Source organism: Pygocentrus nattereri, chromosome 26, assembly GCF_015220715.1.
Source record: "Pygocentrus nattereri isolate fPygNat1 chromosome 26, fPygNat1.pri, whole genome shotgun sequence".
Taxonomy (NCBI): Eukaryota; Metazoa; Chordata; class Actinopteri; order Characiformes; family Serrasalmidae; genus Pygocentrus; species Pygocentrus nattereri.
This window is the reverse complement of record NC_051236.1, coordinates 6,990,186-7,002,750: the sequence shown is the minus strand read 5'-3', so window position 1 is coordinate 7,002,750 and position 12,565 is coordinate 6,990,186. Positions and strand designations below refer to the sequence as shown.

General features: G+C 41.8%; 1 protein-coding gene across 1 annotated transcript; it reads left to right on the top strand.

Annotated features, from left to right (window-relative positions):
* The first annotated feature begins 239 nt into the window (after window positions 1–239).
* On the top strand, window positions 240–11,092 carry LOC108433700 (cytochrome c1, heme protein, mitochondrial). The gene is made up of 7 exons (XM_017708434.2): window positions 240–387; window positions 2,797–2,987; window positions 4,231–4,357; window positions 4,974–5,131; window positions 6,450–6,610; window positions 9,072–9,172; window positions 10,767–11,092. Exons 1-7 carry the CDS (start codon window positions 307–309, stop codon window positions 10,869–10,871), a joined length of 924 nt encoding a protein of 307 aa, XP_017563923.1. The 5' UTR covers window positions 240–306; the 3' UTR covers window positions 10,872–11,092.
* Window positions 11,093–12,565: the final 1,473 nt, after the last annotated feature.

Sequence of the window (12,565 nt, the reverse complement as noted above, 5' to 3'; positions counted from 1 at the left end):
GTTTTCCTTTTTCCAGGTAGAGGAGACGAAGGAAGGCTGAGTCTCAAATGGCTCCGTGCTCCCTACATAGTGCACTACGTCGGTCTCAACATGCAGCCTCGTGCATCGAAACAGCGCGTAATACGTCCATCAGAAAACCGTTTGAGGTTCCGTTGCGTGCACGCAAATCTCTGGTGGACATGGAGCGCGCTAGGTGTATAAAGAGAACGCATCGCGACTCCCATAGCGCACTACATAGGGAGCAGGGCGCTATTTGGGATTCGGCCTCGTCGGCGGAGGAAGTCTTTCCGAGATAGGGTGAAGAAAATGGCTGCGCTCCGAGTGGTCGTGCTGTCCCGGAGCGGCAGAGCTCTTCTAAATGCGCCGAAAACGGCTCATACAGCTCGGGTAGGGGCACAGCAGCAGCTTTGGCTACGTGGTGTTTCATGTATGTTGTGGACTGGACCGGTAGTTCGGATTTAGGGGCTGGAAAAGTGGGTCAGAGTGAGCTAGCAGTGTGAGCTAACCCGAGCAAGGTCACACAGCCGCTTGTGTAACGACGGCAAAGTTACGGTCCTTTTACCGCAGATTACAAGAAATAAACTGGATTCCAGGCCAGCCAGGCTTGTGTTTTATATACTGTTAAAGCTGTGGTGCCAATCGACTGTTAATCTGAAGTATAAGGCGTCTGGAAACCGTTTAAATTAGCTCGCTTAGCTGGCCGGGTGGCAGCGAACCCCTGGTGTTCTGCGTTGTTAATGTATATAAATGTTTTCTGAGGTAAACTTGGCGTTAAATTTATCCGTATATCCGGTGAGATTGACCCTTCTGCCAGATTTTGAGTTTAACTGAGATTTTCTTGTATATTTCTGTCCTTACAGTGAGCTTAGCAGCTCTGCGAAGGGGTCAAATATCGTTAATGTGGATTAACCTCAGTGGCATCTCACTAACGTTGAAGGAGTACTCCACCGAATTTTCAGAAATCTACACAATCGACGGGTTGTGATGTAAACAGTCATTCAGGGTGAATATAGAGAAACTGACCGAGTCAGAACTGCTCACAGTGGTGGTGATAGGAACCAGACGTCCCCCTCTAAAAGCTCCTCACAGAAAGTTCCTACATGAAACGGTTCAGACGTCTTTACAGTGGTGGTGATGGGAACCAGGCGTCGCCATGACTACAACACAGATATAGACACCTTATTTACCCTCCAGAACCACCAGAGAACCTACACGAGTCTTCTGAGTTTATATGGAATGTTGATGGTGGAAAATCTGGAATAATCCGTTTTCTTTGGGGACTATTTTGCCGCACAGCGCCCTGCATGTCTCCCTCCACCATGAATGGAGTTGAAGTTCTCTAAACTATCATAAAACATCGTCTCAGTCATCAGGCAGTGAATTCAGAACCATCTCATGTAGGAACTTTCTGTGAGGAGCTTTTAGAGGGGGACGTCTGGTTCCCATCACTATTTTGATAAATTGGGTTCCTCTTTAAGGGAAGACGGTCCTTATCTGCTCCTGAATGCGCTGCCAAGTTATCTGAGGGCTGGGGTCCAGTGAGGGAGCTGTGTTGGTGTTTTATAATAGTTTAATTATAATCTTTAGTAATTTTACCTCCTATAGTAACACAACTAGTAGCACTGTGTTATGGTCACCTATAATGTTTGAGTACAGGGCAGTTCTTGTCTGAATTGTAGGACTATAGATGTTTTTCATCAAGCCATAAATCTCTCTGTAAATTTGCATTGTTTGGTTTGTCCTCACAGCCTTCTGGGTGACAGCAAGAGCTCGCTTTCATGGTGATGTACATTTATTGTGATTAGTAGTGGAACCTGAGGTGATATTGGTTTGCAGGGATTGAAAATAATCACCAAAAATGAGTAAAGTTGCTGAAATCGCTTTTATATCGAAATCACAATTTTAAAAGAGCGCAATTTTCAAATCGGAAGAGCTGCAACATTAATTATGGCCATTTTTAAATGAACAATGTCTCACGTGAGGAACATCAACCTAATTTTAGAGCTTGCAAATTGCCTGTAGATGAGTTGGACCAATCAGAAGCAACCAAATGACTGTGTTGTGACATCACAACCACAATTATCTGGCGGTCTGGCATGTTCAGTGTTCGAGTCTGAAGCCAGAAGACGTAGCTGTTCTGGTCTTCTTGGCCAGAATAACAGGCCTTGACTTCAGTTTACAAAAATAATTGGAATTTTAAAAAATAATCGCAGTCGCCGTATCGATCAGAAAAACCGCAATTAGATGTTTTTCCCGAATCGTTCAACCCTGGTGAGTGCACACGGATTAGAACCTGTTGGCTTGCGTACTGCCCATCACTGTTATTCGTTATTAAGATTAAGATTGTGATACTTTTTTGATCCCACACCCGGGGAAAATCCACCTCCGCATTTAACCCATCTGTGAAGTGAAACACCACATACACACTAGTGAACACACACACTAGGGGGCAGTGAGCACACTTGCCCAGAGCGGTGGGCAGCCCTATCCACGACGCCCAGGGAGCAGTTGGGGGTTAGGTGTCTTGCTCAAGGACACCTCAGTCATGGACTGTCAGCGCTGGGGATCAAACCAGCAACCTTCCGGTCACAGGGTTGGTTCCCTAACTTCCAGCCCACGACTGCCCCCAGTTATTAATTATGTATTAGTTTTATATATATATATATATATATATATGTGTATATATATATATATGTGTGTGTGTGTGTGTGTGTGTGTGTGTGTGTGTGTATTTGGCTTGTTTTAAGACTAATGGAAACATTAGTGACCTCAGGTGTGTCATGCTTTGTCATCCAGGCCAACATGTCATTTGCCAGTCTGCCCAAGGGAAGGAAGGTGGCCCTGACCACGCTAGGAGTGTTGACCACCGGAGGGGCTGGACTGGCTCTGATGCTGCACCAGTCTGTGAAGGCTTCAGATCTGGAGCTGCACCCTCCCTCCTACCCCTGGAGCCATAATGGCATGCTGTCCTCTCTTGACCACTCCAGGTAGCACACCTGACCTGAGACAACACTCTTTAAAAAAAAAAAGTTTTTTAGTACGGATAAAGGTTCTGTGTAGAACCATGAACACTTGGGAGAACCCTGTGCATTATCTTTGCCTGGTGAAATTGGCAAACTAATAATAAAGCAGATTTTATCAACAAGGAACAGAGCATCATCCGTCTTTTTCAAACCAAATGGAGTAAAGACTTAACTTAGACTTTGTCATTCAAATTAATACAGTACAGTGCAATTAAAGACTTAAGTCTAGATTTAAATAAGATTTCCAATGATGAATCACCGTTAGCAGTGAAATTTAGTCTGCAGTGCTGTGAAAAAGTATTTGCCCCTCCTGTTTCTTCTATTTTCACCCATTTCAGATAAAGACAACAGGATTAAACACACATTGCAGTTTTTAAATGACCATTCCGTTTTGTTGAAGATAAAAAAAAAACCTACATCATCCATCAACCTAATAACTGATTGTGCTGCACTTGGCAGTAACAACTGCAGTCAGACACTTGCGATAACTTGTGATGGGTGTTTTACGTCGCTGTGGGTGAATTCTGTCCCACTCTTCTTTCCAGAACTGTTTTAATTCAGCTACATTGGAGGGTTTTCGAGCATGAACTGCCCGTTTAAGGCACCACATCAACTCAATGGGATTCAGGTCACGACTTTGACTCTCCAAAACCATAATATTGTTTCTTTTGAGCCGCTCAGAGATGGACTTGCTTTCACTGTCCTGCTGCGTAACGCCAGTGCCCTTGAGCTTTGGATCTTGACCTGACATGCGGCATTCTCCTGTAGGATTTCCTGCATGAGAGCAGAATTCATGGTTCAGCCAATTATGGCAAGTTGTCTAGATCCTGTGGAAGCAAAGCAGCCCCAGACCATCACTCTACCACCACCGTGTTTTTTGTCAGTAATAACTGGTAATAAGACTTGGAAGCAGCATTTTACTGTTAAAGAATTGTTGTTTAGGATGTTGTGTGTAGATAATTATAAAGCCAGTAGCTGTATCTCCCTTTAATTACGTGGTAGAGAGCAGTTTGGTAAGTTAAGGTAAGTCTTCATCTGGTTTTCAGCTGATGATGGGCGAATGAGAGCGACGCTGAATCAGCTACGATGAATGACCGATGAAATGGATTTCCGTGCACTCGATCTTTGTTGTTTTACTCATGTCCACTCCTGCATTGCTGCACTTTCCCTGTGATTTGACTCCGGAGTCGTTCTGTTCTCTCCTCAGTATCCGCCGCGGCTATCAGGTGTATAAGCAGGTGTGCGCGGCGTGCCACAGTATGGAGTACCTGGCCTTCCGTAACCTGGTGGGAGTGTCGCACACAGAGGACGAGGTTAAAGCATTAGCTGAGGAGGTAATGAGATTCGCGTTAGTCCTACTGCTTGAGAGCAGGTCGGTTTGTACACTAATGCAGCTGTTTATGTATTTATGAGTTAATTTTATACATATGATTTTTAGTTGTTTTTTTTTTAATACTTTTAATTGTTATTCTAATTTGTCTTTTTATTTCTGCCTTATTTCTGTGTTTGTGCAATTATATCTCTTGCCTCTGTAACGCTGCATTTTCCCCCTCTGTCTGTCTAATGTACTGTATATTTACAATTATTAAAAAAAGGACTAATGCAAATGCTAATTGGATTGTAAAGATACAATCAAAAAACTGTTTTGTGTTATTTGTTTTATTGTCTTAGTTTATTAGTAAGCTAGACTAGACTAAGCCGTAAAGGGGACCTCCACTGAGTTTTCAAAATTCCTGCACAGTTCTGTGTTTGAGATTCGATCATTTGTCTTCTTGCCTTGTAACCTTCTTTGAAGCACTTTGAACTACTTTTATGTATTAAGAGTGCTTTATAGATTAAGCTTACTGTTGTTATTATTATTTACAGTATGTGAGGTGTGGACCGTGCTGCAGCGAGAGCCCGCAGTCACCGCGTTTTATGTACTTTAATAACATCATGCATCTGTTCCAGATTGAAGTTGTTGATGGCCCTGATGAGTCAGGAGAGATGTTCACCCGTCCTGGAAAGCTTTCCGATTATTTCCCCAAACCGTACCCAAATCCTGAGGCTGCTCGCGCTGCCAACAACGGGGCTCTGCCTCCTGACCTCAGCTATATCGTCAACGCCAGGTAGTGGTCACTCCGGTTCTCTTCGTTTAGATACGCGGTGACACCTGGGTTCAACTTCGGTGGAATTGCTTAATGCAAGTCTGATTCATTTGTGTGGAGTTCACTTAAAAGAAGAATGATATTATATGTACAGTCGTATCCAGTAGTTGCTAAAATTATGTTTTGTTGAGTTTCTAAGTGACAGTAAGTGAACAGTTCTCTATAGAGGAGACACTTCTGCACATTTGAATGCACTAATACTGATTATTTGTTGAATTTAACATTTTGGGGGAGAAAAAAAAAATAAAACACATTTTTTAAGATTGAGCTTCTGTGCAGATGTTGATGCCAGAGGAGGTTTGATCTCTGGAGGTATTGATCAGCAGAGCGTTGGAGACTTTTATGCTCTGTGCTCCTCAGAACTTGGCGAACTGCTCTGTAACTTCACGTGGTCTGACTCTTCGTTCCTGAGCTGCTGTTGTTCCTAAACGCTCCCACTTTTCAATAATACTCTCATAGCTGGTTATAGAAAATCTAGGAGGGAGAAATTTCATGAAATGACTCGTGTGACAGCGGCTCCTGTTACAGCACCACGCTGGAATCCAGCGGCTCTTTAGACCCGCTCTTTCACTAATGTGTGTGACGGCAGGGCTGGGTGCTGGATTTGTACACCTGTGGCAATGAGACTGAATGAAACACCTGAGCACAATGATTAAGAGGTGTCCCAATACTTTTGTCCATATAGTGTACAGATGGGGCATTTCTGGTCAAAAAAACACTAATGGAAATGCTATTTAGATTATAAAGGTATGATCCAAATTAAACAGTATCAGAATTATGTGATGTTTTAATGTCCTGAAGGGGAACTCCACTCTATTCCTGCATGATTCAGTTTTATACAAAAGTTCCTGAAATTACATGTTTTTGTTGTGTCTAAGTAAGTAAACACATTCTCTATATAGAGGACACTTCTACACATTTTAATGCTTTAATACTGTTTATTTGATCAATTTAATGTATTGGGAACAAAACAGAAATCAATCTATATATTTTTTCTTCTGTTTTCTTTAAATTATACTATGTCAGTTATTAAAGCGCAGTTTCACTTAAACTATATAACTATATAAACGTAAAACTTGGCTGATATTTTTGTGAATTTAACAGTTTAAAGTTTATCAGCCACAGGTTTTATTTATATATATATATATATATATATATATATATATATATATATATATATATATATATATATATATATATATATAAAATCTCGGCTCTAGTGCTGAAATACTGGTTTATAATCTCTGTCTGTCTCTCTCTGTCTCTCTCTCTCTCTCAGGCATGGAGGAGAGGACTATGTGTTCTCTCTCCTGACTGGTTACTGTGAGCCTCCAGCAGGTGTGACTCTGAGGGAGGGGCTTTACTACAACCCCTACTTCCCTGGCCAGGCTATTGGCATGGCTCCGCCCATCTATAACGAGGTGCTCGAGTTTGATGATGGTGAGTTATGATGTTGAAAGATTCCCGTATTCCCTTTTTCAGGAGAAGAGAAGAGATGAATGAACGGCGGAGCAGGGGCAGAGGAGTTGCTTGTAAACCACAGATAAGAGCCGATGTCACGTATCATGTTTGTGATGTTGGTCCAGATCAGGTCACTCTCATTACAGTTTCAGCTCAGCTGCCAGTCTGCAGTGGAATATTTCTCCAGCTCTCACTGGATCAGCGTTTCTCTCCACATATTCATCCCCAGTTTGTGCTTTCGCTACACATCAGAGCACAGAGAGGTCCAGCTTTGTCGTGACTAAGTTAAGAGTGTGATTCGCCCAGCCTTACCACGCGTATAGTCAATCCGCCAAAACATGTTGGGTGTCTGAAACTGGAGAAAAATAAATCGCGTTGCTGAAAACAGTAGAAACCGGAAATTGTTCTGTACGTTAGTCCATGTTTGTGACACCTGTGAAAGCCTGTAAGTCAGTCCACCACTAAGTCAGAATAAAGAGAACGTTTACCATAATTGACTGTGACCCAATATCTCATAATTATGCCTTAATGTCCTACAATAATGAAAAATAAATTTTGAATAGCAAGTGCATCATTATTATAACATCTCAAGTCATTATGAGATAGTAAAGCGTGATTGATAGTTTTTTATGACATGCATTAATGGCCTTGTTTTCTTACAGAAACAGGCTTAGATTAATCGTTTTTATATCAGGAGTGCAATTTTTAAATCAGTTTTTTACAATTACATCAACATTTATTGTCTTAAGATTTAAGTGGAGAAATTTAGCCTAATAAGCCAGAGATTGTGAGCTGTCTGTAGATGAGAGAGACCAGTCAGAAACAACCACAGCTTACTGGCGCTCTGACATGCTGCAGTCAGGGGTTCATGCCTCAAACCAGATAAAAGTGGTCTTGGCCAAAAAAAACAGACTGAACCTTAATTTATAGAAAAGTCACTATTTAAATCAGTCACAGTTTTAGAAAAGTCACCACATATTTGTCGGCGGCGGTATCTCCTTGTCGTCTAATGCCACCTGTGTTGGCATAGATGCTCAGAATAGTTTATTGATGACGAATTAATGAGTGATTACTTCTCTCAGTCTGTAGTGGAATTACTTTAGTTTTTCCAGGATGGAATAAGTAATCTTACAACTCTTTAATCCTAATATACTCTGTAAAATACTATCAAATCTCCTGTAGGAAAGAATATGGAAACCTAGAGCTGTGGAATAACTCAAGTCTGGGAGGGGAAAAAAAGCCTGAAGCTTTTTTCCAATCTGATGTCCTATTAATTTCCCGTGATGAAGCACACCATCACCACCACCACTCCCCCATATGCTCTCTGTTCCTCAGTCCTACCTCTTCTGCCTCTGTCCAGCCTTCTAGCTCAAAGCTGAAGGAACCAGCCTGATTTCTTCAGTTGACTCTCCTCCTACAGTCTCTTCTCGTTCTATAGCGATACGTTGAAGGCACATCTCCAACTAATAAATTAATTTCAGTGCTTCATTTAGAAAAGGACAATCATATAAACGGCACTACCCGTTGTCTTCTCTCTGTGTACCAGTTGGGGGCAGTGTAACAGCCAGATGTGTACTCGTGCATGCAAAGACTCGCAGTTAGTCAGAGCGAGACTCTTTTTTTTTTTTTTTTTAAGAACAGTCCTGGAAAATATTGTCAGGCGTCCCAAAAGTGAAAAATGACTATACATTTTTTTGGGGGCTGGACAGCGGGACCATCTATGTCATTGTCCTGAAGCATTAGGTCACAATACATAGTGCTTTCATAAACAAATTGTGTATCTTGTCAGTACAGTACAGTAGACACTGACTGACTGTATGTTTCATTATAAAGAGAGCAAAATGAGTTTGATTAACTGGATTTAGTGAGGAATACTGAACAAAAACCGTGTTCAGGTCTAATACTTTTTTATTTTTTATTTTTTTGTAGCACTGCTGGTTCTTTTTTTCTCTGTTCCAGTTGGTCAGATGAAGTTTCGAATTATTGAATTTAAATTCAGAACCACCAGCCAACTGTGTTTTGCACACTGTGGATTTAGATCTCTGCATTTAACATCTGTGCAGTGAAACACCACATACACACTAGTGAGCACACCTGCCCAGAGTGGTGGGCAGCCCTATCCACAGCGCCCAGGGAGCAGTTGGACGTTAGGTGTCTTGCTCAAGGGCACCTCAGTCATGTACTGTCTGCTCTCGGGATCGAACTGACGACCAACCAGTCATAAGGCCGGTTCCCTGACCCCCAAATAAGTTTTGAGGGCTTATTTGTCTTGTTCTTGTTCTTGTTCTTGTTCTTCTTCTTGTTCTTCTTCTTCTTGTTCTTCTTCTTCTTGTTCTTCTTGTTCTTCTTCTTCTTGTTCTTCTTCTTCTTCTTCTTCTTCTTCTTCTTCTCGTTGCAGCTTCAATAATATAAAAATACCTTCTGCTCTCTTCTTCCACAGGAACCCCGGCCACTATGAGTCAGGTGGCTAAAGATGTCTGCACGTTCCTGAGATGGGCCGCCGAGCCGGAGCACGACCAGCGGAAGCGAATGGGCTTGAAGGTTTGTTTCTGATTATAAATCCTTCACCTCGTCATCTCATTGATGAATAAAAAAAGTGCTCTGTGCACTTAAGCACTGCTGTGTCTGATCCACTCAGACCAGCACAACACACACTAACACACCACCACCACGTCAGTGTTACTGCAGTGCTGAGAATGACCCACCACCCAAACAGTACCTGCTCTGTGAGGGTCCGTGGGGGTCCTGACCACTGAAGAACAGGGTAACAGAGTATCAGAGAAACAGATGGACTACAGTCTGTAACTGTAGAACTACAAAGTGCAGCTATACAGTAAGTGGAGCTGATAAAATGGACAGTGAGCGTAGAAACAAGGAGGTGGTCAGAACGTCTTGCCTGAATGGTGTATAGTTCCGTGAACTGCAGTAAAGCAATAAATGCTTCCAATCAAGTCGCTGTTTCTACAAGCAGTTGTGATTCAAAGTGCTTTACAGATTGACACAGACAAAAGCTAAGAAAAGAGAATGAAGGGAAAAAGAACATCAAAGTCTAGAAATAGATAATAGAGACATAAAATTAAATCATTTAAACAAAAAATAAAACAAAAGGTAGAGTATTAAAGTAGGTAAACATCAAATAAAATAAAAAATAAAATGCAAGCAGTACTGCAATAACATGAATTACAAACTACACTCACCAGCCACTTTATTAGTTCAGTTGCTCTTTAGCACAAATAGCTAATCAGCCAATCACACGGCTGCAGCTCAGTGCATTTAGGCATGTAGAGGCGGTCAAGACAACTTGCTGAAGTGCAGACCGAGCATCAGAAAAGGGGGATTTAAGTGACTTTGAACGTGGCGTGGTTGTTGGTGTCAGACAGGCTGGTCTGAGTATTTCAGAAACTGCTGATCTACTAGGATTTTCACGCTCAACCATCTCTAGGGTTCACAGAGAACGGTCCGAAAAAGAGGAAATATCCAGTGAGCGGTCAGTTGTGTGGACGAAAATGCCTTGTTGATGTGAGGGGTCAGAGGAGAATGGGCAGACTGGTTCCAGATGATAGAAAGGCAACAGGAACAAGAAATCTTCTTCTCCTTTCGGCTGCTCCCTTTAGGGGTCGCCACAGCGGATCATCTGCCTCCATCTTGCCCTATCCACTGCCTCCTCTACTTTTACACCAACCATCTCCATGTCCACCTTCACTACATCCATAAACCTTCTCTGAGGTCTACCTCTTCTCCTTCTGCCCGGCAGCTCCATCTCCAACATTCTTTGACCAATATATCCACTATTCCTCCTCAACACATGTCCAAACCATCTCAACCTGGCCTCTCTGGCTTTATCTCCAAACTGCTCCACCTTCACTGTCCCTCTGATCTGCTCATTTCTAATCTTCTCCATCCTTGTCACTCCCAACGAAAATGTCACCATCTTCATCTCTGCCACCTCCAGCTCAGCCTCCTAATAAAACAGTACCTAATAAAATGGCTACTGAGTGTATAATGGTGTTTAATATTAATCTCACAGAAATAGGAATAGAAGATAAATATAGAATCGGATCAATAGTGGAGTAAGATATAAGGGTTACTTTTACTGAACTCTCTCCTTTTCTGCTGTTTGTTTTTCCCTCTCCAGTTGCTAATGGGTTCCTCCATCCTCATCCCTCTGATCTACTATCTGAAGAGACACAGGTGGTCAGTGCTGAAGAGCCGGAAAATCGCCTACAGGCCTCCCAAATAAAGCTGGTCAGATGCCTTCAGCCTCAGTTGTCTTCAACACGGTCGACAAACCCGACTCGCCACTGTCGGTCTCTTCATCCTGCACACAGTATCGAGGTTCTCTGTCAGCTGGACATTTTGTCAAATACAGCGTTCCGGTTCTGACCCGGGAAACGGACGCTGACTCCTACATGTGTTTGTTTTACTGTATAAAAAATAAATTATCTAAACACAACATCTAAAGGTTGTTGGAAGCCGGTCTGTTTGTCTGTGAGCACCTGTGAGATCTTTGTCCTGCCAGCTTCGTGGTGTAAATAGATAATAAACCCCTCATAAACTGTAGAGCTGGACATCCAGGTCACCCACAGTCGGGATCTATTATACCACTGCCACGTTTCCAGTCGTGTGTCTGGTGTTTATATAAACAGACCCTGAATATTTTAATACATTTCAATGGGTTGTTTATAAAACTGGTCATTTCTAGGTGTTGAATGAATTCATTAAAACAGGTGTGTAATTAGTTCATTTATCAGTTGATCCAGTTGCTCTGAGCTTTAATCCCAGTTTGAGCTTAGTTTAGAAATATTAAGGTTTACTCTTAATGCATCATTTTAGTCCTGCCTGCTTAAGTTTCTGGTGTCAGTAATTAATTAATTACTGATTAATCTAATAAATAATTACTTCTCAAAGCTTTGATTATAAATCAGTCAAAATAATGACTTATTACTTAACTCAAAGTTGCAGAGTCAAAGTGATTAAATAAATATCAAAATTTCTAGAAAATTATTACTTGAAATGAATTTTTTTTTTTTTGGAAAAGTCAAAATGTCAAGCTGTCAGAAACAGGAGGAGGAAAACCAGGCATTTTCCTTCAGTATCTGGCAGAAGAGAAACATAAAATAAAAACATGCAACTCATTCCTGGCAGCGTTATGTTAATTTCTTCACTCCGCATCTTGAAATTACGGCTTATTAGATTTAATATTGACTTATTTTCTTGACTTGCTGTGTAGAAATTATGACTAGAATAAGTCATCCTGTTCTAAAAACGGTCGAGACGCTTAGTAACTAACAGATAAAAACTGAAAGCAATGATTTAGAAATCAATTTTGACCTGTATTTGAACCAAATCAGTGCAGAGACGAGAGACGTGGGGTTTTATCTGAACGTCTTGTTCAGTGACTTGAAATGCTCGTTCTGAAATTAATGTTTACAGCATGTTCCACAAAAGTTGGGACAGGAGCGATTTATGACCAGAAACATTGTGTTCAGAAAACTTCAACAGGTGAAGCTTTTATTTCTGGGTGTGAAAGGAGCGTCCAGGAAAGGCTGCGTCCTGTATGAGCGTGTGAGGACAGGATTTTGTGTATTTCACCCTCTACAGTAAAATCCTCCGAACTTTCAGGGAATTCAGAGAATCTATGCTTAAAGGAAAAGATCAGCACATGGACTCGGAATGCCTTAACTGCCACCAGTAAACACCATCCCTCACTGCATCCACTAATGCTTTACTGGGAGGAGTTTCAGTTGTACTGGGAGGACTTTTGGTTGCACTGGGCAGGGTTTTGGTTGTACTGGGAGGGGTTTCTGTTCTGGAAGGAGTTTGGGTTGCACTGTAAGGGGTTTTGGATGTACTGGGAGGGGTTTTAGTTGTACTGGGAGGGGTTTTAGTTGTACTGGGAGGGGCTTTAGTTGTAAGGAGTTTGGGTTATACTGG